General features: G+C 40.6%; 1 protein-coding gene across 5 annotated transcripts in view; it reads right to left on the reverse strand.

Annotated features, from left to right (window-relative positions):
* CHD6 (chromodomain helicase DNA binding protein 6) overlaps positions 1-26894 on the reverse strand; it is a 203431-nt gene that overhangs the window by 123700 nt on the left and 52837 nt on the right. For 3 of the 5 annotated variants that reach the window (XM_072801046.1, XM_072801047.1, XM_072801050.1), the window contains 2 exons: positions 24887-24942; positions 12665-13185 (listed from right to left, as the gene is read on the reverse strand). In XM_072801046.1, coding sequence (XP_072657147.1) covers positions 12665-13185; positions 24887-24919 — 554 coding nt within the window. In that variant the 5' untranslated portion in view covers positions 24920-24942. Of the gene's footprint in view, positions 1-12664; positions 13186-14276; positions 14381-24886; positions 24943-26894 lie in introns of all 5 variants that reach the window. The other 2 variants (XM_072801048.1, XM_072801049.1) reach the window with 1 other exon arrangement.

Consider the following 26894-nt stretch of genomic DNA (forward strand, 5'->3'; position numbering starts at 1 on the left):
ATAAGAAAATGGCCTTACTCTTAGGAAGAGACACGGGATTATTTAGGGATAAAAAGTCATGATATATGCACCTTATTCTCAAATGGCTCAAGAAAAAACAAATATAGTGTTTGCTTTGATACATAACTATTCCATGACCGAGCTGGATACTGTGTTTGTTCAGCATCTTTTTGCTGATAGCCAATATGGACCTTCCAGACTACACAAGTGGGCAGAAGGTCAGGCTGGGCTATGGATCCTATTCCTTGTACCACAGTGATTGATCCAGGGGTGGACACATAACCTAGCCAGGCCAACTTGGGAGTCTTTCCTTAAAAAAAAAAAAAATTGGAGGGGGGGGATTGGGTAGGAAAGTGAATCTTTTTCCTCCTACAAAAGGTTGTTAAGCTGTGAGCCCACAGCTGCAGACAGCCAATGTTTAGCCTTAGGAAGAAAAGCAGTTGCAAAAGATGAAGCTGACTCCCAGAAAGATGCAGGGGGAGGGATGGAGATAAAGAACACTGGCGGAATCCTCAACTACACTTCCTGGTTCTGATTCCTTAAGCCAGTGAACCCTTTGTTACTATTATTTTTTTTTACTTAATTCAAGTTGGGTTTATGTCACTTATAACCAAGGGAATTCTGTATAATACAAAGACCTAATGCTCTCACGATTTAGTGGCACTTGGGGCTGGATCAAAGCCATTTCATTTTTATAATCTTCTTTTCTAGCTTTCAGAGTTGAAACAAACTAACGTGCAAGGACAGAAAGAAAAATGGTAGACAAGATTTTGGAGGCTCAAAGCACTTATTTTTAGTAACAAAAGTCAAACTTGATTTTACAATAAAACATGTTATCTACTAAATTTAGAGAAAGCATCTATTATGTATTTATGACACACAAGACACTTGCAGTATATAAACAGAAGCATTGAAGACGACTGGCTCAGGGAACTAACAGCTGATTAGCAGGCCTCATCCCAGAGCTTTCCTGCTGTCCTCTATACACCTTCACCAGCCAAGAAGCTTTTCTACATCTTTACTTTGTGCAGTTTGTATTAGGAAAATAAGGAATTTAGGGGTCTTCCGAGTAGGAAATTACATTACAGTAGCTACATATAGAAAATTCATGAAAGCAATAGATAGACAGGACTCTCTCAAACTTTCCTCCCAGCTTCATCTCCAGTCCCCAAAATCCACGTTTCTTTGGTAGAACTGAGAGTTAGAAACTGAGTGCTGGATCTGAGTAAGAAGAGAAAGATCTGGGTGTGTGTCACAACACTGTTCTACTAGAAGTCGTTTATTACTCTGCCCCCAAAGACTCCGGATAATAAAATTTTTTTTATCTATCAAATCCCATTATTTCAAAGTAACAGCATCATCCCATTTTTAAATTAAACCTTATAAAATACTCATCAAATTCAACAGGAAAAATCAGTTATTGGCACAGTGAGTTACCGTAATTCCCAAATTCAGAACTGAAAACAGCACATGTAATGCCAGTTACCACCTCCACAGACGTGCACGTGGCTGAGGAGAAAAGCCCGGAACTATGTCTACTCCAGGAACAACCCTTTGGAGAAGTTTCCAGTCTGGGCTTTGCCATGGCCCTGATCTTCTTGCCAGAAGTACAATACTAAAAAAATGGATATGGCACCCAAAGAGCTCCTCTGCACTCTTAATTCAACTTTTACTTAATGCCCATGTTGGTTCAGTCTATACACAGAGAATTGAGGTAAGCAGAGATGACAAAAATCCTGGCTAAATGAAAAAGAAAAACATACATAGAACTAATTGTTTTGGTATGGATGTAGTCATCTGTAGACGAAAATCAGAAGCAAATCTACCCTGTCCTCAGTCTCTTTAACTGTATCATCAGCACCATCAAAGACATAGATTAGGGGCACCTGGATGGTTCAGTGGTTAAGTGTCTGCCTTTTGCTCAGGTCGTGATCCCAGGGTCCTGCAATCTAGCCCCACATTAGGCTCCCCACTCAGCAGGGAGCCTGCTTCTCCCTCTCCCCCTGCCTATTCCTCCCCCTGCTGTGCTCTTGCGCTCTCACTCTCTCTTTCAATCAAATAAATAAAATTTAAAAAAAGATTATATTAGTTTGTGACATTATCCTAGTAAAAACTGAAACAAAAACATTACATATTTAGAAGATGAAAAAGTACAGTTTTAATAAGTAATCTTACTAAAAGTTATAAAAGCAAATAGAAATAAAATTTCAAAAATTGTAGGTGTTCAACTGACAACCCACCCCTACTCACACCAAACCCCACTTTCCAGAGAGAAGTGCATTTGAATGATAGCACCCTAATTCCAGTATGCCTCTAGTTCTTTATTTATCAACATCAAGCAACAATTGGTGACATCCTGATATGAAAGTCGATTAATTCGGATATTACATATCTCCCCTTCTCTTCCCTCTACTCAATATTTTTGTTGAATTATTTTAGTTTAAATTTTCAGTAATTCTCATTTTCTGACTGCTCCCGTTTCATAATTCATCCTTGTTTTGCAGACAAAATATCATCTTGAATCTGAGGATGCAAACTTAACACCTTTACAAGTTTTTTCCCTGGTCTTTCTTCTGAAGACAATTGTTCTACTCATTCCTTTTTCCTCCTTTGCTGTTTAAAATTTGCCTCTACAGTCTTAATGATCTTTGGTGGATTGCTCCTGTTTAAAATGAATGGGACGGAAGGGCGCCTGGGTGGCTCAGTCAGTTAAGTGTCTGCCTTCAGTTCAGGTCTCAGGGTCCTGAGATCAAGCCCCAATTCAGGCTCCCTGCAGAGCCTGCTTCTCCCTCTCCCTTTGCCACTCCCTGTACTTGTGCTGTCTCTCTCTGTGTCAAATAAATAAATAAATAAAATATTTTTTTGAAAATTTAAATAGATGAATGAGGTCGATAATACAGATGGATGGTGAGACCAAGCCTCACCCTTGAATGAGAGGCCTGGCCTAGAACTCTACACATAAGTAGCTGACCCTCTTGCCCCCTTTTAGGGTACTGACAGGGAAAGGTAAAGCAACTAGCTCTAAGTCCCCTTCCCATTGATGGAAGCCCCAGACTAACACTCAGGGCAAACTGCTCAGTATCTTTAGAGTAATTACCTGATTTTAGCTGAAGCTGACAAGTCATATGACACTCATTCTATAGACAGTCCCTTCATCAATCACCTACATTTCTGGCCTGCCTCCCATCCCTTCTCCAGGGCGGCCAAGTCCATTGTGAAGAAGTATTTCTATCTCTGCTACAAAGAGCTCCTGCATGTACTCTGAGCTGGGATGGGATTCCCTCACAGCATTTATACACCAAAATGAAACACTGGCTTTCCTAGCCCAGAAATTCACAACATCTCATCTTTAAAGATTTATTCCCCTCTGTCCTTCCTGTCATTTCATTATTATTTGGTTAGGAAGTAAAAATAAAAATATGCTCAGCGACCATCTTAAAACTAGAAGCAGACCATCCCCCTGACCCTGCCCCTCCAAATGAATTCTCCTAGGAGCCACCACTCCTCCTCTTCCCATAAGCAGCCTACAGTGATCTCTAAAAGTGGTTAACTATTCACCAGACCCAGAAAACCCTACAAACTGATGCAAATCAATAGGTTCACACTTTCATGTTCACTTTAAGAATCCACATGAAACTGCCCAGGCCATCAAGGTTATGCACATCTGAAAAGCTGCCAGTATCTGAAGGATGTTGCTGTCTGAAATCAATGTTTATCATTCTAGTGCTACAAGGGCAGAGTTGGTAGGTGTGCCCAGACCAAAGAGTGGGGCTGCACACAGGATCAGTGGCCAAAAAGAGTGAATTTTTACTGTACCTGCTTAAAAATACTGAGAATAATGCTGACTTAAGGGTTTAGATGTAGATTTTCTGGCCATTGAGCACATCCAGGTGAATAATGCCCCCAAGATGCAGATTACACAGTTCATGGTCAGATTAACTCATACATGAGCTCTCTCCCTGGACACTGAGATGACCTTACTGAAAAAGAGCAGACTGCTCCTAAACCAGAAAAGGAGGTTGCCCAGAAGAAAAAGATATCCCAGATATCAAAAACTTATGGCCTGGGAATAATTTCAGCAAAAAACAAATGCAAATAAAAGTAAATGCAGGGGGAAAAAAAAAACCTGGAAGCCACCTCCTACCCCAACATTTATTTAAATGTCTTTTGGTCCTTTTGCTCCAAGTCTTTTCTTATCTACTAATTCCTTTAATACCTGGCTCAATACTCACCACTTCCAAGGGACTCCCTGGACCACAACTGAAACACTCTTAATCCGCCAAATCCTTTCAGCTATTCTGTATATAGTTATACTAGGTTCTTTCACTTGTTTTTGAACACTTGCAAGACTGTTTGTCTAACTCGTAAAATTCCTCTGCGATCCAGATGATACTTCTATGACACTTTCCTTCCTCTACTATCCCACTCCCACCAAAAATACTCATAAATAAAGCAAGGCACAGAGGAGACACTAAAAATATACTGAAGAAATAAAGAAGCAGGTATTCATCACATTGTTATTCAGTAACTGTTTCCTTTCAGATTCGGTAAAAGCCGACTATGTACCCAATCTTAACTTAAAAAGCCCTGGGGATTACAGAGTAATAAGCACTCCAGGTGCTCCTTGAGAGATAGGAATGGAGACTTAGTCCAAAGTTTCAGTGGTGGGTCTCTGCCATTGTCATTCACATTTCCTCCCTATAACACAGAAAGCCCAGTGGGTCCCAAGCACAGGTCTCTACTCAGAACTCATATGTCTTCACATGTGTCTTCTTTCTTCTAATAAGTGGTCAGAATATAAAAAACAAGTTCCCCGACAGAATATGGTCAACACACATTCCTGTCTTAGCTCCTCATCTGGAGGCTCCGCAAAGATCTGCACTCTCAACAAAGACAAGTGATTGACCTTCAAGCAATCCAGACAGAGCTGGACCGACTGAATTTTACTGTGCTCCCTGCATCATGGTATCAGCCAACTCACAGTTCTAAGGTTTATATAATGGGAAGGTCTGGGCTTAACTTTCCGGAAGCAACCATCAAAGAAGAAAACCAGAAAAGAGAAAACCTTTCTTCCAGGATGTTACTAAGCATCCTGGATTTGGGAGAAAAAATATCCTATTCTAGGTTGACAAGCCAAAACAAATGCAGATAAAAGCTGAGGCCCAAAACTTAGGGTATGTTTGGAAAACAAAACAAAACAAAACCAACTCATTCAACAAGCACTTCTCAGGTACCAGCAGGGTGTTGGAGAATTCAACTCTATTCTGACCCTGTCTACCTGGAAATAGCATCAGATCCCACAGGTTGGGGACTCAGTGCCACGTCATCACCCCCACCTGCTCTCTTCAGATGCCATTCACAAGCCCAGATTCACCTGTTCTTCTGACCAACACTGGAGGTTCCAATGACGACCTCCACCCCCACCCCCCACCCCCAATTAATTCCATTAATTAGCTTCAGCAGCTCACAGAATTCAGGGAAACACATTTACCAGTTTGTTAAAGGATATGACAAAAGATGTACAGCCAGATAAGGAGATACACAGAGTGAAGTGTGGGAGGATCCTTTGCATAGGGACTTCTGCCCCTGTAGAGTTGAGGTGTACCACCCTCCAGCACATGGGAGTATTTACTCACCTGAAGGTTCTCCAAACCTCCTACTATTGGGATTTTATGGAGGCTTCCTTACATAGGCATGATCAATTATCAATCCCATTTCCAGCCCCTTCCCCCTCTCTGGATAATGAGGAGTGGGGCTCAAAACTTCAAGCTTCTAATCATGCTTGGTCTTTCTTGTGACCAGTCGCCATCCAGGAGCCCACCCAGAGTCACCTCACTGAACAAAAGATGCTTCTAGCATTCTCATCACCTAGGAGTTTGCAAGGGCTTAGGTGTCGTGTGTCAGAAACAGGATCAGAGACAAATATTAGAACAAGTGATGCTGCTGGTATTCTTATCAATGAGAACATTATAGTGGTTTCAGGAGTCCCATGTCAGGAACAGGTCAAAGACCAAATACTAGAATAAGAAATGAGATTGGTATTCCTATCACTCAGGAATGTACAAGAGTTTCAGGAGCTCTGTGCCAGGAACCAGGGCAGAAACCAATACATCTATTTCTCATTACTTCATAGGGCTCATCACATCATTCATCTCTTTTGATTTCCCATTACCAGCAGATGTTAAACACAAAAACGTAAATATGCTCTACTATTCCAATGATCTTTCATTTATTTCTCAAAGGATGGCCTAAGAACCAAGTATGCACTAACTATCTGGCAGGCTTTTGAATTGTAGATTCCTAGGTATGTATGTATGTATGTATGTATGTATGTAGGTATGAATGAATGAATGAATGAATGAATGAATGAATGAATGAATAAATAAATAAATAAATAAATAAATAAATAAATAAATCGTCCTCTCTAGGGATGTAGTCTGGTAATCTACTTTTCTAACAAGCTGTCCAGGCAGGTGATTCCTTAGGCACAGGAAAGTCTGAGCATCACAGATCCAAGTAGATGTTCCTCCACTTAAGCCAGCTCACTGATCAGTTTCTTGACTTTTAAGAAAGAGAATATAAACTATTCTGACATGTGTGGAAATTCCAAAGCCTATGCTCTGCCTTCAACAAAATGAACTCCAACACTCAAGACCCCGGCTTACAAAAACAACTTCCAGCTCAATCAAAATGCTCAGCTCTCAATTTAAGATAGTATAGCCTAAAGGGCTATCAACCTACTTACTCCTTAGGTACTCCTCCCTAGATGCAGAGTTAAGAACACCAGACGACCTCACGTATACTAGAATGGGTTGTCTTTCCTGCTCACCAAGCTGTGCTTTAATGCCATGAAGCTAACTTTTACTGAAGGCTATTTCAAGAAAGAGAAATATGAAATTCAAAGGCAACACAGAAGCATCTGATCCCAAAACTGTTGCTGAGGACAGAATCCATTACATCTTCTAAAGTTCCTCAGTAAGAAATTTCTTTGGCCTCCCTAAGGAAATGCCAAGGTGCTTTTCTAATACCAAAGCATTTTCCCAAAGCCCGAACACATTATATAATGTTGATCCCCCAGGATCTGACTTGGCAACTGCCTACCTTTCCTATTGCCTTGCTGCAGCTATACAGGCGCTGTGTGTCTACATATGGATAGGTCTATGTATATGTTTGGATACACACGTGCATGTGTACCTTTGTCTACACGTCTTCTTATGCCAGTGGCCCCTTCCTCTTTGGGAAGAGGTACTGTGATTTAAAAACCATAAAAGTTGGGCAGCCCCTGTGGCTCAGCAGCTTAGCGCCACCTTCAATCCCGAGCCTAATCCTGGAGACCTGGGATCGAGTCCCACGTCATGCTCCCTGCATGGAGCCTGCTTCTCCCTCTGCCTGGGACTCTGCCTCTCTCTCTCTCTCTCTGTGTCTCTCATGAATAAATAAATAAAATCTTTAAAAAAAAACTATAATAGTAATTAATCTATACTAAATGAAATTTACATTCCAGTGTCAGGGAAATGACAGCCTACCTTGGCTTCCTGGGAGAGCTTTCTTGCTTAAGTTTTATACAGTAAAGAAGTGAATTAAGCTCACACTCTTGAGATCATTTGAAGGGAAAGGAAGAGATAGTAGTTAAAAAAAAAAAAAGCTTCTCATACTTTTCAAAGCATTTTGGACTTTTATCCCCTCTGCAGTAAATGAATATTCATCACTATTGATATCATCCTTGAAAAGGATAATCTGTTAGGCTCTGTCACCTGTTTAGAAGAGGAAACATGTTCAGTTATCTGGTTGCTACTCCAAGTGCAAGAGAAACAGTGCAGGGAAAAGCTGGAGTCATCTTAACAATCGTTCAAGGATTAGAAAACACCATGGAGTGTGCAAACTGAAACTCTACAGAAGGGTCATTTCCTACAAATAAGCAAACAATTTCTCTGACACTGGAATCTCCCCACCACTTTACATTCCCGACATTCCCTAGTGAGGCATAAACATGTGCAAAGCTGTTGGAGAAAAAAGTGGAAGCCTGGAGCCAAATCCTAACAGTGCTTCCCAATGGCTTTGTGCTTTAGACAAGTTATTTTTAAAATGTTCATTTCTTTAGTTAAAATTGAGACACCACCTATTATTTAACAATGGAAAAAAAAAAAAAACCCAAACAATGGGAGTTACTGGAGTAGAGTTCTATCCATCAAAATCCTAGAGAGGGATCCCTGGGTGGCGCAGCGGTTTGGCGCCTGCCTTTGGCCCAGGGCGCGATCCTGGAGAGCCGGGATCGAATCCCATGTCGGGCTCCCGGTGCATGGAGCCTGCTTCTCCTTCTGCCTATGTCTCTGCCTCTCTCTCTCTCTCTCTATCATAAATAAATAAAAATTAAAAAAAAAAAATCCTAGAGAACACAGGCAACATCCTTTTTGAACTTGGTCACAGCAACTTCTTGCAAGATTCATCTATGAAGGCAAGGGAAACAAAAACAAAAATGAACTACTGGGACTTAATCAAAATAAAAAGCTTCTGCACAGCAAAAGAAACAGTCAACAAAACTAAAAGACAACCTACAGAATGGGAGAAGATATTTGCAAATGACCTATCAGATAAAGAACTAGTATCCAAGATCTATAAAAAACTTATTAAACTCAACAGCAAAGAAACAAACAATCCAATCATGAAATAGGCAAAAGACCTGAACAGAAATTTCACCAAAGACGACATGGCCAACAAGCACATGAGAAAATGCTCCACATCACTTGGCATCACGGAAATACAAATCAAAACCACAATGAGATACCACCTCACACCAGTGAGAATGGGGAAAATTAACAAGGCAGGAAACAACAAATGTTGGAGAGGATATGGAGAAAGGGGAACCCTCTTGCACTGTTGGTGGGAATGTGAACTGGTGCAGCCACTCTGGAAAACTGTGTGGAGGTTCCTCAAAGAGTTAAAAACAGAACTGCCCTACAACCCAGCAATTGCACTGCTGGTTTACCCCAAAGATACAGATGCAGTGAAATGTCAGAACACCTGCACCCCAATGTTTATAGCAGCAATGTCCACAACAGCCAAACCTGTGGAAGGAGCCTCGGTTTCCACTGAAAGACGAATAGATAAAGGAGCTGTGGTGTATGTATACAATGGAATATTACTCAGCCATTAGAAACGATGAATACCCACCATTTGCTTCGATTTGGATAGAACTGGGGGGTATTATGCTGAGTGAAGTAAGTCAATCAGAGAAGGACAAACATTATATGGTCTCATTCATTCGGGGAATATAAAAAATAGTGAAAGGGATTAAAGGGAAAAGGAGAGAAAATGAGTGGGAAATATCAGTGAAGGAGACAACATGAGAGACTCCTAACTCTGGGAAATGAACAAGGGGTGGTGGAAAGGGAGGTGGGCGGGGGGTGGGGGTGACTGGGTGATGGGCACTGAGGGCGGCACTTGATGGGATGAGCACTGGGGATCAGGAGGTCTGAGTTTACGACACAACCCTGTACACAAGTCACTTCTCAGTGGGTCTCCTTTATCCTAGTTGCAGTACAACAGGTCAGACTAGCTCTCCTTCAGGTCTCCCAGGGAAAAAAGTCTCTGATTTACTATGCAGAGCAAGGCTCCAAGTTCTATGGAAGAGGGGATATGCCAGCATACTGGTCTGGGGAAGCTCTAGGGAGAACTGGGACTTGTACTCAGACCTGGAAATGGAAAGGACTTGGGATACTAGAAGAAGGACAGGGAATCATGTTGGGAAGAACAGCAAAAGCAATCCAGGAGAAACAAGTTGAGTGTCTTTAAGAGCCAGTGAGATCAGGCTAGCTGGTGAGGTCTATTGTCAGAGACGGAAGTGGGGGAGGGGTCAGACCCCAAAGGGTTTAAATATCAGAGAAAGGAGTCTGGATTTTGTCTTGAAAGCAGGAGGAACAGTCAGAAGTTTCAAATCAGGTACAGATTGTTAGAGGAAATCTCATTTCCCGGTCCCCACGTTTTACTCCCAAGGAGAGAATAATATTGGCGCCAGATTTTCAGCCCTTCTTCAAACTCCTCCTTCTATGATCAGAGACCTAGCAGAATAGAGAGGCTGGAAAAAGGAACAGAACATACTCCACCCATAAATGCCATAAAGAGAAAAAAGTGTGTTCTCTAGGCTACAGTGCCTGCAGTTCTGAGGGATAAACTCAACTGAGGGAGTAACAAGCAGCCCAATTCCAGCCACAAGCTGGTGGAGGGTCTTCAATCCAGTTTATAATAATAAAGCTGATCACTGCATCTCCAATCTCTGTTGACTATTTCCAAACTGATCTGGAAGGAAGAGAGAAAATGAAGGCATTTGATTCACTACCTTTTCCAACTACAAGCAGAAACAAGATAATAATAGTGCTTCAGAAAGATTAGCCAGTGGAAGCTGGCAAGATGGACAAAAGATGGAAAAGACTGGAAGCTCTTAAATCAACTGTGGAGCTCCCATGATAATCCAAGTATTCAGTGAATGACCCGCAACCACCAAATGTCCGGGTCTAATCAATAACTGCTCAAATCAAAACATGTACTTGAGCCAATCTGTAAGAGAATAATATCAGGGAGCACAAAACACAGACTGAATTGCCAACTTTTTTTTCAATTAATGTCCTTTTATAACTAAAACTGCTTCTGTTGACTAGTGGGATCTTTAAAAGAATCAAAAGCAATTTGATAAATATATAAAGGACAAGAAATGAAAGGCCACCAGTGCAATATCCTACCAAGCTACACAGAATTCTATCACGTTACAAGTCAATTTTGCATAGGCCCCAAATCAAGAGAGAAAGTCTCACATAACTTGCCCCCATTGCCCCATCTGCCAGGATCCTCTCAAAGGGTGTCTTCTGCTGCCAGAAGTTAGCAGCCCTTGAAAACACTACGAAGCACTTCTCCAGCTCACTTATCTTGTATACAGCCTATTTAGATCACAGGCAAGTTCCCTTAGTATTGCTGTATATATATATGGACACCTAAAGTATTTTTGTGGAATGCCTCCTTGTGGCCCCCAAATGGAATTTATGGCAATGTCTGTACACTCATCTCCTTGTTTCATACCTCACACAAAGTAAACATGAATTGTTGTAAGCAGATAAGCACCAGAGACCAGTGCTAGTGAGCTCAGGTACCTATGGCTTTCTAATGCCTTCTACAAACAAACCAAAATCCTTAGTAGATCTGTGAAAATCTCCTCCAATTACCCTAATTCTAAAACACTATCCTCAGGAATTCTTCTTTGTTTTCTGAAAGTCACCGCACTAGTTCACATCTCCCTCACATGTGTTATCACCCTAAAGAACCACTTCAGCTTTTCCAAAGTAACTTGGAGATGAAAGTTATAGCAAAAGACAGAGACTCACTCTGCTATGTCACACACACATCAGAGATCTGAGTATACTCATTAGGTTCACTGAGAAACAGAGCCTCTAAGTTTCTTTTTAGTGAGAATCCTGATTTTTACCTACCTCTCTTGACCTTCTAGAAGGTACTTTAAGTCTACTATCTGTAAACTACATTCCTAGGATCACCCCCGACTCCAAGCCTCTATGATAGACAAAAGACGAAATCCCTTGCCAGGCAGAAGGGAATGAGTATTATAAGGCAGTTTTAACTTGGATTATGAAATTATCCACCCGGTCCCAACAAAATCCTTTTGAAAATGAACTGAACTATATAGTAAATTCTGAGTCATAGCATAAACCATCCAAAATGCTTTCTTCTCTTTAAAATTTACTTCCTCCATACCTGACCCTATACAGGTCTGATGGTCTTATACTTTATGTCCGCATTCACAACAATCTCTGTGTTTTCATGGGTGCTCCTTTCTATCTTCTGCCCCTGCACTTAGATTTTAGAAACTTAAATTCCTTAAGTTCCTTTTAACTATATAGAGGTTATATATTTTTTGTTCTGCATTTTTTTCAGAAAGTTTAAATCTAATGTTCTGCACAAAGAATTTAGAAAGAGACAAAAAGAAAAACATTCCATTTCAATACAATTCCATTTCAATACAATTCCAGTATTTTCCAATGACAAATAATGAGTTTCCTGAGTGAAGACTACATTTGGATCCTGATAGAATCTCTAGTTAAGACCCTTAATGTCACCCACTCTGCAGTGAATCTGTGCTCATTCCCTTGGGGCTTTCTACTGTAGTCTCTGCTGGTCTCATTTACTCATCACTTCCTGAGCACCTGTTGATGTGTCAGGCACCGTGTTAGATGCTGAATGAGAGAAACAGATGAGGAGCCGTCCCGCACTAGAGAGCTCACGGCCGACGATAGCTAGGCAGTCCCCTTCTATCTGGCATACCCATGGCTCTCCTAGACAGCCTGCACACAGGTTCCCAGGACCAGGCACCGTCCTGATAGCTGCTATCCCCAAAACCACTGCCTTCCCTGTGCCACACCTCTAACATCCCTTCCCTTACACCTTGTGTGTACAAACATATCTTAATTCTCCTTAATCCAAAAGGAATGGCAAGAAATGGCAGCGCCAGTATTAAAGTTATCTTTCTCTCATTAAGAGGTAAAAAAGTGGTTCATTTTGGATGAAAGTAGTGGAGTTATGTCCAGGGGCTGGAGTAAGGCCAAAAGCAACCCATTCAGTGTAGGCAGGGCCAAGTGGTCACAGAGGGAGGAAACGGACGCACCTGGCCTTCTTGGACTTTGTCCTGGCTGCAGTGTCAGCACCGCTCCTCTTCTCTTTGGCCTCCTTGGTGCCCGAGGCCTCCCGGGGCTTCCGTGCTTTCTTGGCTCCATCCTTCTGCTTGGGCTCCTTGGGCTCCTTGGCCCTCTTGGGCTCCTTGGCCTTCCGGGGTTCCTTTGGCTCTCTAGGTTCTCGCTTCCTCTTTGGCTTGGGCTCCCTGTCCTTGCTTCCCTTTGCTGCACCATCTTGCTCTCCCGGATCCTTTTTCTTCCTTTTCTTCTTCACCCCAGTGCCTCCCCCTCCACTGTCCTCCATCCCATTATGGGATGTCATCTTCCTAGGGAAAAGAGTCTCAGCTTCCTCTTCAGCAGCATACAGGTCCTTCTGAGACAGACAGTGACTGGCAACATCTTCAATTTTCTCCTCCTGATCAGTGCTGTGCTCGAAGGGGGAGGGGGATTTGTAGTCAAAATTGACAGAGGCATCAGACATTGGGGAGTGATTCAGAACTTTTAAATTTGACAACTGTAAAAGAGAGAGACAAGCATATTACTTCCTGCTGTGTGCTTAATTCTAGAGAGCATTAGGAAGTTCAAATGCATGGATCTGTTCAACATTTACTGTATTCCTACCATGGGTAAGTTTCTCATGTGCTAGAGTCTTGGGGAGACAGTTTGTGTTTGCCTTTGCCCTTGTGGAGACGCACTAAGCCGCTGTTAGCATATAAAAAATTCATATGTAAAACAAACAAACGAACGAAAACATCCTTAAGGATTTCCATGTTACCTGCCCAAATCTGAAACACCTTAGGATCCCACATCTAGAACCAGCAACAACAATGTCCCACCAAATACCTTTAGATCCTAGGCACACTGTTCTGACCCAGAACAGCACTACTCGTGTGAGTACACACAAGTTCTGTTTACACGTGCTTATAAATGAAGCTGGTATCACTGGATGACAAGGATGCAGGGGGGTGAACTCAGTTGGTGCTGATTTCCCTAATTTCTTGCTCTTACCTATCTTCAAGATGCATCAACATTCAGCAGGTTTGATGTTCAATAGGAAAACCCGTATCATTCAAAACTACATCTTTTATTTTTAACTACAAGTAGAGTTCCTTCATAAGATCGATCACCTTAGCCCCTAGACTCAGCACACCAAATAACCTTTGGCCACTTGCAAACAAAACAAAACCAAAACCAAAAACAAACAAAACAAAACAAAAAAACCCATAAAAACCACCCATGTAGGACAAAGTTTCATTGTAATAGATGCCATTAGAAAGAATGTGTCACAGAAGCTGAAGGCATCTTCCTAAAAAGGAAATTTTTTTTTAAAAGATTTTATTTATTTATTCATGAGAGGCACAGAAAGGCAGAGACATAGGCAGAGGGAGAAGCAGGCTCCGTGCAGGGAACCCAATGCAGGACTTGATCCCAGGACTCCTGGATCAGTACCTGAGCCAAAGGCAGACATTCAACCACTGAGCCACCCAGACATCCCTAAAAAGGAAATTCTGAAGCTGTTCTGAGCACCATTAAATAAAGGTGCAACTTCCCAAGGTGACCACTTTCAGGAAATATCCCTTTGGAAACAGAAGTCACATCTCATACCTTCGGGTCTGGTATCACAGAGTACATCTGTCATTTCATAACCAAGCTAAGGTTGGCAATAATCCGATAACATGGGTGCCGGTTTCAGGCAACAGCACACTCTCCTGGGTTGGGAACAAAGAAATAATTTAAAGAGAGCATGGGAGGGACAAGCAGGCTTTCCAGGAAGCCGGTCAAAATCATCTTTGCATGATGGCTTAGAACAGCTCCATGTGTGACTAGTTTGCTCCCCTAACAAGAGGCCTGGTGTGGGCTAGAAGGCACAGGCCCTTGCCTAGGTGGTATGGCTTCCTTCCAGAGTTCGAGTAACCCATCTGTGCTCAGACTTCGTGGCCCACCCTGGAGTGATGGAGTGCAAAATTCAGCTGCATGTTTCCCCTTCTGTGTTTTCCAGATCCCTTCCCTAGTCTAATACTCCCAAACATAACACTGAGAATCCCAGGAGAAAAAGATGAAAGAAAAAAAGGATTTTTTTGGATCTTTATCATAAATAAAGTCCAGTGTCATAAACAAGCCTAAGTTCAGAAAGAATTGGTCATTCTGGCAGCACTCCCTACTTTAAAAAAAAAAGAAAAAAAAAAAGACAAGACAATTCAGCTTGACTATCTCACTGCTGATTTAGTACTTAGGATGGTTTAGGAAAAAGAGATACTAAGCAAACTTAAAAGGAATTTAAAATACAAGACATCGGTCAAGATGGCAAATTTTGTGTTATACTTTTTACCACAATAAAAAGAAAAAAAAAGAAGTAAAAAAGAAAAAACAGGCAACAAGAAATCTGAGACTGCAGTAATAGGTACCCAGTTGAAGCTTGGAACCTGAGAGCATACAGCCATCCCTGGGATATTACTCAATTCTGTGCCAGAGACACTTGACCCTCAGGAAACAAGTTTTTGCTTAGCATGCAAGGGTGGACACACTAAAAAAACAACAAATACAAGTTAGTTTATTAAAGAGAATTTTAAAGACAACATATTCAAAACCTAATTCCACCAAGGCAGCTCACTGTAGACAAAGTGGGACCCACTTTTCAACTCATACCTCATTTCAAGGTCTATCTTTTGAAAGCTAGGGCCCTCCAAAGTTAAGGTAGATGGATGTAGGTGGTGGAAACTCAATATTCAATCATTACACAGTAACAACAGCAACACCTAACACTTATTGGATATATATCACATAGATATACTTGGAATTATGCAAAGCATGCTTCATGATATCTCTAATCTTTACAAGAATGCTGAAATATTAGTGTAAAGACATGTATTTTGTATATGAAGAAATAGAAGATTACTGATGTTAGGTGATGTACCCACAGACATACATTCAGTGAATGGCGGAACCTGGATCTGGACCTTCTGGCCAAAAGCTAGTGCTCACTTCACTGAGCACTTTATGACATACATCCCAGGAAACCATAACGATTGCTAGGCCACCAGACCAGTATGACTGGACTTGGTTAGAAACGTTAAATGGACTTGGCCTATATAACCACTTTGGGAGAAGATCACATAGTTCTTTATAAACGTAAACATGTAACTACCTGACATCTCAGCAATTCCACTCTGAGGAATCACAAATAGTCATCTGCTCTACCCCTCATTTTACAGATAAGATAGTCAGGTCAGAGAGATGAAATAAGTTAGTCAAAAGGTTATATTTCGGGGCACCTGGGGGGCTCAGTCTGCTAAGGTCTGCCTTTGGTTGAGGTCATGATCCCAGGGTCCTGGGATCAAGTCCCGCATTGGGCTCCCTGCTCAGCGGGGAGCCTGCTTCTCCTTCTCCCTTTGCCTCTACTTGCCACTCTGCCTACTTGTGCTGTCAAATAAATAAAATCTTAAAAAAAAATTAAAAAAAAAAAAGGTTATATTCCTAGGGAGTTGCAGAGCGGGGACATCCTACAGGAAGAAGGGAACCCCAAGAAATGCTGCACAATTAGTCAATGCTAAAAAGGAAGAAATATCCTAAGAGGCAGATATTAGTAATTAAAAAACATTAAATCTCCAAAGCCAATAATCTACCAGAAATACTTTTATTTTTAAGGCACCTTTTTGGGGTCTTGAAAAGATATCTGTTGAGGATTAAAAACTATGACAAAAAATATTTCTTACATGTGTCTCAAGGTCAGTAAAGAAGCAGCAAAGAGCCTCAATAAACTGTTTTCAGATTCTACCAAGAAGGACAGTAAATCACCACTTTGAAAATGGCCCTAAAGGGAACAGATTGGCAATGATGGACCACAGCACCAACAATATTTTACATTACACTGACAATTTACTAAATACAGAGAACCTAGAACAGAGGATGAAATGGAGAGGCCAACTGATAAAAAAGACATCCAAAAATGCCAGCTCATAAACTGCAGTTAGGAATAAAACCCACTTCTTTGACTCAAAATTAGCAACCTACAATATTCCTGGAAAAGACACTTAAAGTTATGAATCCAGATAACTGGATCTGGGTCATTTGTAAAGGATTTAATAACTAATTGAGAGATTATGGCCTATGTCAATGGTTCCCAAACACAGGTCCAAGGACAAATCTGGGTTATTCTCCCAAGAATCACTCAAGTACTTGAAAGTCAAAATAGACTCTAAATAAGATCACCCATGGTACAACATGTATAGACCTTAAAGACATTATGCTAAGTGAAAGAAGCCAGGTACAAAAGACTACTTATTGTATAATTCCATTTATATGAAATGCCCAGAATAGGCATATCCATAGAGACAAGAAGTAAATTAGTGGATGCCAGGCCCTGAGGGAAGAGGAAATGAGGAGTGTCTGCTAATGGGCATATGGTTTCTTTTGGGGGTGATGAAAATGTTCTGAAATCAAATAGTGGTGATCTTTATACAATATTGTGACTGTACTAAAAATCACTGAATTGCACAATTTAAACGTGTAATAGAATTTAAGGGATGTGAATTATATCTCAATTTTTAAAAATCCAATATAAGGATAGGGCAAAAATGGTCCTCTCAGACATTGCTGACAGCTCCATCAATTATTAAAAAGCCTTCTTCAGGGAAGTATAGCAACAATACTAATATTTTAATTATGGGTATGCTTTTAAACTGAATGATTAAAAAAATAAAATAAATAATAATAAACTGAATGATTTCTTTTATAACAGAAATTAAGGAAATATTTAGGTTCTCCGAAAGCTGAGTAACATACAGAATTTTTAAAAGGGAGGAAAAACTATAAATCACTTATTTGTCAATCTTTATAAAGAATAATGTATAAATTAACAGCACATCCATTATATGGAACAGTATTATGCAGCCACTGTTATATTATTTTATTATATTACACATTATTAATTACAAAGTTTTAGTTGACATTTAAAAAATCCATACTATGTGGGAAGTAGGGGGGGAAATCTATGATCTAATCCCATTTTTGTTTTTTAAAAATGCTATTTTTTTAAGAGTTTATTTATTTATTCACCAGAGACAGAAAGAGAGGCAGAGACACAGGCAGAGGGAGAAGCAGGCTCCCTTTGGAGAGCCTGATGCAGGACTCAATCCCAGGACCCCGAGATCATGACCTAGCCAAAGGCAGATGCTCAACCACTGAGCCGACTCAGATGCCCCCAAAATGCTATTTCTCAACACTAACTTTTAAAAATAAATTTAGGATACATAGATATTAACCATCATTATGTGTGAGTAATAGGACTGTGGATAACATCCATTCTTTCTTTATAACTTTCTGAAAGTTACTTGTTTTCATCCGTCTCTCACAAGAATGTAAGCTTCACAAGGCAGTGACTGAAGTACTCCCCAATATCTTTATGGCTTATGGTAAAACTCAATCATACAGTTATTGAATGAAATTAGTATTTTCAATTTGAAAAACAGAAAAAGTCTACAAAATTGTACATGTAAATACAAATGACAACAAATTCCTGTGTATAAAGAATGGAAAAATATCGGCAAAACGTTAACAGTAATCATTTGAGGCTATGGAAATTTGGATGTTTAATTTTTCTAAATAGACACCTACATTTTCAATAACCAGGATATTACTTTTGTAATATTTGTAATTAAAATATTTTCACATATATGTAATAGAAAAATTTTAAAGGCTTTAATAATGAACAGGAAAAGCTGTTTTGGCAGACAATTCATACTCCTCCAAATTATCATGATTCAGGATTCAAAGGCAGAATATGAGAGGCACCAGCACCACAATCACATGGGACCGAGTGCTGGGCAAAGAGAGTGCTCTTTGCACTCAAGTTGGAAAGGCCCCCTGCATGCCCTCCATCCAGAAGTACTTCTGTGTATCTCGGCAAGGTTCAGCCAGCTTCTGCGGCTATCTGCCTCAGAATCTTCCATCTTCTCCAGCAGGAAGATGAAAATGTTCTATGTTGGGCACCTGCACAGCTCAGTCGGTTAAGTGTCTGCTTTCAGCTCAGGTCTCAGGTTGTGATCCCAGGGTCCTAGGATCATGTCCCCTGGTCGAGCTCCCTGCTCAGCGGGGAGTCTGCTTCTCCCTCGCTCTTCCTCCCCCATGCTCGTGCTCTCTCTCTCTCTCACGCTTTCTCTTAAATAAAATCTTAAAAAAAAAAGTTTTATGTTTAGACAGTATCAAGAAATTAGCTCAACATAAAAATGAACAGAAAAGTTTATCTAAATTTGAGATTTTTTTGAAGTCCAAATGATAAAATAGAAAATAAGAACCACTACTATGAGTCAGTTTGCAGACATCTTCAGGTGGCAAAAGTTAGTTTCCAATTAAAATCAGGATTGTCTTATTCTTTCACCTTCACTTCCTTCTGAAAGAATATTTCTACGGTTATCTGACCATGGGATATACTAAAGGCAAAAACCCACATTTCTTTGCCTTTATTACTGCCATTGTACTGGGCCCAGTCATTTGGCAAGCAGGCTATGCTGGGTGAGCAAGACTGAGAAACAATGACCAACTATGTGTGTGTGTGTGTGTGTGTGTGTGTGTGTGCGTGTATGAGTGTGTATGTGTGTGTGTTCTCTTCCACTTAGAATATTCAATCCCTCTTTACCCAGGAGTCCTGTGCTCTGGGTGACAGAGCAGGCATTCTGACCCAGATGTGGCTCCTCACATAGCCACAGCTGGTTAGCACCAGGAGGAGGAGAGGTCAGTTTCAGGCATCTAAGGCTACTGCAAGAGGAGGTGTCCAAGAGGCTCTCAGATATACTTTCCAAAAGACATTTCTACAAGAATGAATCAGACTGTCCAGGAAGAATGGACAAAGAGAGAAGAACAGGACCAAACCCTGACACGCACTGATATTTAAGGGTCCCCAGAGGAAGAACCTACAGAGAGGGTGAAAAGGAGCAATCAGGTCAGTGATGTCGTGGGGAAAAAGTCAGAATGTGTGATATCACAGAAGCCAGAAGATAAAGAGTACTACTCCAAGACAGGCATCAAATACTGCTGGGGAGGTGGTAAGTTAAGGACTGAAGGGTGGTGCACAGATGTGCAAACTTCACACTCCCTCTTGCCAAGTCCTAGAATCTGTCATTCCAGTCCCCATCTCTATTACTGTATTTTTGCGTTTAAAACCTGGGGGGCGAGGAGAGGGGGGATGACACTTTTTCTTATGATATTTCAAGAGTCTCAAAGATTTTAGCTTCTCCAAATCTGCAAAGTCAATCTAAATCTTGTTAATTCCAGGCAGTAACAAAAACTGGGGGCAGGTAGATTATGAAATTTAAATGCAGACAGAGAAGAGTAAGAAGGAAAGAGAGAAAACAATACTTAGTAAGTACCTTGCCTGCCTTCTAATAATGCGTCCCATGTGACCATTCGCATCCACAGGTCCAGCAACAGATACATTTCATCTTTTCCTCCACAGGATGCTTTTAAAGGTTCCCTTATTTAGGCTACATAATCCTAGTTTCATCCATCATACTTCGTATGAAATGAGTCAGTGTTCTTTTACCATCCTGGTCACCGTGCTCTGCCTTCTCAAGTATATTTCAGAACACAGAATGACTTAGGACAACAATAGAATATCTGTCAATGTATGTCAAAAGATGGAGAAAAGCATTCAATGCTCAGATTTCTTTTTCTTTGGAGGAGGGAGAATTTGGGTAAGGTCCACTTTAAGTCCTTTTGAAACATGAATCCAGGATGAGGGTGTTTAAAATCTTGGTTGTATTAAGCAATTTACTAACACTCCATCTTCAGGTATGTTGAAAAGGCCCTCCAGTGACTGCCAAATGGAAGATCTGACTGGCATTAGCCCTTATCTTAAGATCTTCTGCAGTGTGATGCTGAAAAGTCTAAGATACGAATTATTTATTCATCCATATGATCAATTTTGCTATTCTCTCTTTCACTATTCTGAGTTGTGGGTCATTATTTGGTGGTCTATACTGGTGGTACATGCCATCCTAGGGATGGGAGTTCTCACCTATCCCCAATAGAGCACAGCTGAGACCACTTCTTTTGGGAATGTGGTGCCCAGCTAAATGCATCATGCCACTTTTTTTTTCATTATGATTTTATTTATTTATTTAGAGGGAAAGTACAAGTGAGGGGAGAGACAGAGGCAAAGAACGAATCTCAAGCAGACTCCCTGCTGAGTGCAGAGCCCAATGCAGGGCTCGATCCCCTAACCCAGAGACCAATGACCTGAGCCAAAATCGCCTGGCTCAGGTCACCTGGGCATCCCAATCCACCATGCTTCTTATGTTAGTTTATTTTGGTCACCACCCAAAATGTAGCACTCCACACTCCAGGGCTTTCCACTCTCCTTTACTATCATATGCTTCACCTTTCCAAACCCACCCACATATTACTCTCTGCCCTCCCAAACTTTACTCCTGGGTCCTCTGAAACAACTTGACTAAAACTTGGCTCTACTCAGAAGACAACATCTTTTTAAAACACTCTGAGAGTCTTTGGTGGGACTGACATGCCCCAAACCTCCATACTCCCCAGTTCCAGAGCGTCACTCTTCGACCTGCAATGCAGAGAAGCCTGGCTCTTTTGAGGTATATGCCATTCCCCTACTGCAACTGCCTGTTTGTAACCAGACTAAACTTTCTTAAGAAAAAAAACCTAACTTTTAGTCAATTTTGTAGCTGGCCTAAAGCAGACCCTCAAATATTTCTTGATGAATAACTGCTGGAAAAACTCAACAAATATTTGTTTAGTAAATAAATTATATCCATATTCACTCTAGAGAAGGAAACCTGGTCTAACAATACGAAGGTCTTTGAGATTCCCAGCGTTTATCTGAAGAAAACTCTTCCTGCCCCACCTTTTCATTTTCTAGAAGTCTTAGAAAGAGGGGCTCTACTGATCTGATTTTTGGTCGTGGAGTTTGGAGAGCAGGTTCTCTCCTGATTACTGCAAGTCTCGGTTAACCTTCTGGTCAAGCTCCAAATTTTAATCCTATTCATAGTATTACCTATTCCTATTGTACTTGTGCTCATAAACTATCCTCTACAGCGGATATATGTACCAAAAACCTCTTACCCATAAAATATATCAAATAATATTAACTACATTTTCCATTTCTCTCAGTACCATGCAAGGAATTGGGATGAATAAAAACCAGTATTTACTTACTATGGGTTTGTTACCACTAACACCAGATTTCGTCCCCTTACAAAGGAGCAGTTCTAGCTGTTCGATACATCAGTAGTGCTACAATGGTTTTCAGTGACTGGAGTTCACATTTTATTCCTCTGGCAAAATGTTTTTCTACCTAACATTGCTTAGTGTTCTGAGGGATTAAGATGTATATATATTTCTTAGCAGAAGTTTATTCTTTAATATAGATAAAAGACTATAGCACCCAAGTGACTTATTTTTTAAAGTTTTATTAAAGTCTATTTTTCTTGCATCACTTCTTTAGGCAATACAAAGTCAATCTCTAAACCCTTTGTCCTTGGTACACTACTCCTGTTATGCCCTTTCTGGTTAATAAGAAGTATGATTATTTATTACAAAGTTCTGATTAACTTGTAGAATCTTTCATCTCAGTTTAATTTACCTTGATAAAACTTTGGACAAGGAAATGTGGATTTTTTAAGATTGGAATGTATTTTACATATCATTTTCCTCCAGAGAAGAGAAAAATGAATTCACAGGAATGAGAGTTTTTAAAGAGCAGACATTTTATTTGCTGTTACTTCTAACACCTTTTAGAAACACAGTAAGGAAAAGGACAAAGTCTGATGGTTAATTTTCTTATTCTACTGGATGATTTCCTTGCCACTGACACACTGAATGCCAAGCATTTGATGAGCTACCCCATTTAATCCAACACCTTGTGAGGCATGCACGATTACTCCCATTCAAGTGATAGAAAAACAGGCTGAACTTGTCCAAAGTTAGATGGGGAAGTGGTCATTCCAATCCTATTCTACCAAAGTCTCTGTCAGGCAATAAACACTATATATATGATCAATCCTGGTACCTATGGATTCCTTTGGCATGAACCTAAGTTTCTATTTCCATGCCAGGCAGTTCAGTCATCATTATGGTCTATCAACTGTACCTAGAAGAGAAGCAGGATCAATTCCTTCTGAAAGTGACTCCACTTAATTAACTTACTCCTCTACCATAGCTAATACTAACTTCTAAGTAGAAACCCCACCCTATTCATCAGTATTACTATCTGAACAAAACTCAGCTAATGAAGACTATACAACAGCTGGCCGACAGACTGGTAATATGAACCAGTAAAATCTCAAGAGAAAGAAACATGAATTTATGTTGGTGTAATTTGGGTAAAGAGCTTCTTAGTGAAAGAGGTGCCTGGCTGGCTCAGTTGGAGGAGCATGTGACTCTTGAACTAGGGGTAGTGAGGTCAAGCCCCATGCTGGATGCAGAGATTACTTTTTTTAAAAAAGGAGTATTTTTACTGAAATAAAAGCTTATCTTAAAGAATGTTTAGAACATTAAATATGCAGAATGTTTTAAGAAATATAGATCTGCCCATGTTTTGTAAATGATAGTTTTGAAGGCTTGGGGTTTTCTTCAGTAATGTGTTCTCTTTTTAATTTTTTTTTTTTTAAGATTTATTTTATTTTAGAGAGAGAGAGAGCGAGCATGAGCAGGGGGGAGGGGCAAAGGCAGAGGAAGAAGAAGAAGCAGGCTCCCCATTGAGCTGGGAGCCCTATGCAGGGCTGGATTCCAGGACTCTGAGATCATGACCTGAGCCAAAGGCAGATGCTTCGCCTGAGCCACCCAGGTGCCCTAATGTGTGTGGTTTTTTTAAGATTTTATTTATTTATTTATTCATAGAGACAGAGAGAGAGAGAGGCAGAGACACAGGCAGAGGGAGAAGCAGGCTCCATGCAGGGAGCCAGACGCGGGACTCGATCCTGGGTCTCCAGGATCACACCCTGGGCTGCAGGTGGCGCTAAACCACTGTGCCACCAGGGCTGCCCTAATGTGTTCTTTTTAACAGAGATTTTAATATTCTAACAGGTAGATGTGCCATGATTTAAAAAGTCCCCTTTTTGATGGACATGTAGGTTCCTTTCCATTTTTGCTGCTATAAAGAAAGCTGCAGTGAAACCTTTGTTCATCCAGATAACACTTGTCTGAGTATCTCCATAGGATAAATTCCTGGCAGATAGAATTGCATTCTTTGTAGCGTTTGTCTACCAGCTGATGACACTAGAGAGTCAGGATAGGAAGAGAAATCAGTGTGTGGAGAGTAGTCATCGCTCTTCCTGTTAAGAATTGGCAGCAGATAAGTCAATTATTTCCTCAATTTGTTTTGGTTTGGTTTCACAAGGACATATCCACTGGGACAGAACAGAGAATAATCCTTGTAACCATATCCCTAGGTCACCCTGTTTCTGACTAGTCAGTGCTTCCTAGAAGCAGAGCAAAGTGGCTGATTCTACCCAACCTCATTGCACAGAGTCTCACTCAGGGAAAGGCAGGGGTTCAGACCTTCCCAGTTACCAGACTGTCACTCAATTCTATAATAGGAAAACCAGCCCATCAGAGATAGCCTGTTTTGAAGAGACAGAGGCAAGTCCCCATTCTCTCGTCCTTGAGCCATACTGGGTGGGGTCTCTGGGTTCCTTTGAATATGGAACCACCGGGTACACAGAAGGACCAACTAAGGAAAAGATTTTGGCAGGATGGGTCACACAGGTCAAATGTTTTTATCAATTCTCCTCCCCTTCAAGAAACCAAATGCCCAATAGTTGATGTTCGCATCCTTCTAATTAGTTCACTATTTTGTCTAGGAGGAACTTCCACAGATCATAAGGAGTATGAATTTTCTGAATGAGAATGCTTTTAGATTAACCTAACATCCAAAATAATAAATGCATAAACTATAAAGAATTGACCATATCTCTATAAAAACTTGGAAAGCTGTTCCAAGGGAAGAAAAATTTCTCTTCCACATATCTAATTTTGAATAACATTTTGACTTACAGTTTTCATTATACTTATTTCTATATGGAGCGGACCTGAGCACAAGAGCACTCAGTGACCATGTGGAGAATGGGAAAAAGCACCAGCAGGCTAACCCCCAGAGGCTAAGAGGTAAGTCCTAACTGCCAGTAACTGCTCCTAATAAAGAAGCACCAGGCAGTGTACGCTGGATGCATTCACTTAAAAGATATGTGATCACTTACCTGCTTCTCTTTCTTTTGTATTTTCATTATCATCTATTGAAGGAAGATACTTATCTCTGTAAAACATAAAGAAAAGGCAAAAATTATAGTAAAATTCAAAATAAAACATTTAAGGTGGTCTCAGGATTAACTGTGACACATGAGGCAAACACAGAGTAGAGGCTGCTTCTACAGAACATAGAACACAATAACCTGTGTAATGGGTCAACGCCCCCCACCCCCAGAGCATGGTCCTAACCCTACCTAATCTTACCTAACCCTAATTTATTGCTTCAGCTGGGTAGAATCAAAAAGATACTATCTTTGTAGATAAAATAAGTTATAAAAGATGCTGGCATATTAAATTACAAAGGAAACTAAAAGAAGAATCTTAAATAACGATGTGACTATACTGAGGGGAGTTGAAAGAGAGAGGGCAGGGCAGTCCAGGTGGCTCGGCGGTTTAGCGCTGCCTTCAGCCCAGGGCCTGATCCTGGAGAAGAGGATCGAGTCCCATATCGGGGATCGAGTGTCGCATCAGGCTCCCTGCATGGAGCCTGCTTCTCCTTCTGCCTGTGTCACTGCCTCTCTCTCTCTCTCTCTGTGTCTCTCATGAATAAATAAATAAAATCTTAAGAAATAAAAAAGAAAAGAAAGAGAGGGGGCAAAAACAAAGTCCTCATTTCTCCTGGAAGGAAATCAATAAATCATGTCACAACTGACAAATCGAGAAATAGGAATATATACAATTAAAAAAGGGAGTTAGAAGTAGTTTTCCTGAAGGCCAGAGAGGGAATCTTATAGGAGACAGGACAGGTCATTCTTGCATTTCATCACATGCCTCCTTTTATTATTTGGTGTTTTAAACTATGTGCATATGTTACTTGACAAAATAAGCTCCATTCCAGTATTTAGTATGAGTTTTAAGTGACTGATTTTACTGTACCCATATTTAAGCCCCATCTCCACCTAACCATAATGCTCATGACGACACTGAACTTTTTCTCATAAATGACTTTTGAGTAGCACAGCAGTTAGAGCCCAGCACTGGAGGCTCAGAAACACTTTGAGGCATCCTAGGAACCAGAAAAAACCCTAGCCTAAGGAATCTGGAATTTGGGGCTGCCTGAATTACTAACTAGTAGTACTATCTGAGGTCTACAGCTCTCATGTATGAACCAGGGAGGGATCCCAGAATTTCAGCTTCCAGGTCTCATGTTTACTGTGCACTTTTGATTTCCTGGACAGCCCACAAAGCTACAGAACATCGCTCCCTCAGGAAACCATTCCAGGAGCACATTGTTATCCTTATGTTCAGAATTATTTCTTATATCCAAATGAATGTGATGTGCAGGCAGTAAGCAGAACTTGAAGATTAAAATGTGACAGATTGTTCTTTAAGTTAGTTCATGATGAGTTTGATGCAACTGAGAAAAAGGAAGGATTTGTGATTCTTGGGGCCACAATTATAATTTATCGGTTTAATATCTGTCCACTTGGTGTTTTTCTCCCAGAGTCTGAGGGGTTTTCTGTAAGAAGAACCATAAAATGCTATCAGCACTTTACTCACAAACAGCATAGCATCCAAAGAGCTAACACACTGCAAAGCGGTCAGACTCACCGGGAAACAAAGGAAGGTACAGAAGAATCGGCCAAATCAAGAGAAGGGTAAGTCAAATTAGTAAATGATGATTCTAAGAACTGCTGCGAGGATCAGCATTTGATACAACAAGGATTCACTTCAAAAGAAACCCGTAAAAAAAAAAAAAAAAAATAGGGGATCCCTGGGTGGCGCAGCGGTTTGGCGCCTGCCTTTGGCCCAGGGCGCGATCCTGGAGACCCGGGATCGAATCCCATGTCAGGCTCCCGGTGCATGGAGCCTGCTTCTCCCTCTGCCTATGTCTCTGCCCCTCTCTCTTTCTATGTGACTATCATAAATAAATAAAATAAAATAAAATTAAAAAATAAAATAAAATAAAATAAAATAAAAATAAAAAAAAAAAAAAAAAAAAAAAAAAAAAAACCCTGT

This window comes from Canis lupus, chromosome 26 (genome assembly GCF_048164855.1).
Source record: "Canis lupus baileyi chromosome 26, mCanLup2.hap1, whole genome shotgun sequence".
NCBI classification, from domain to species: Eukaryota; Metazoa; Chordata; class Mammalia; order Carnivora; family Canidae; genus Canis; species Canis lupus.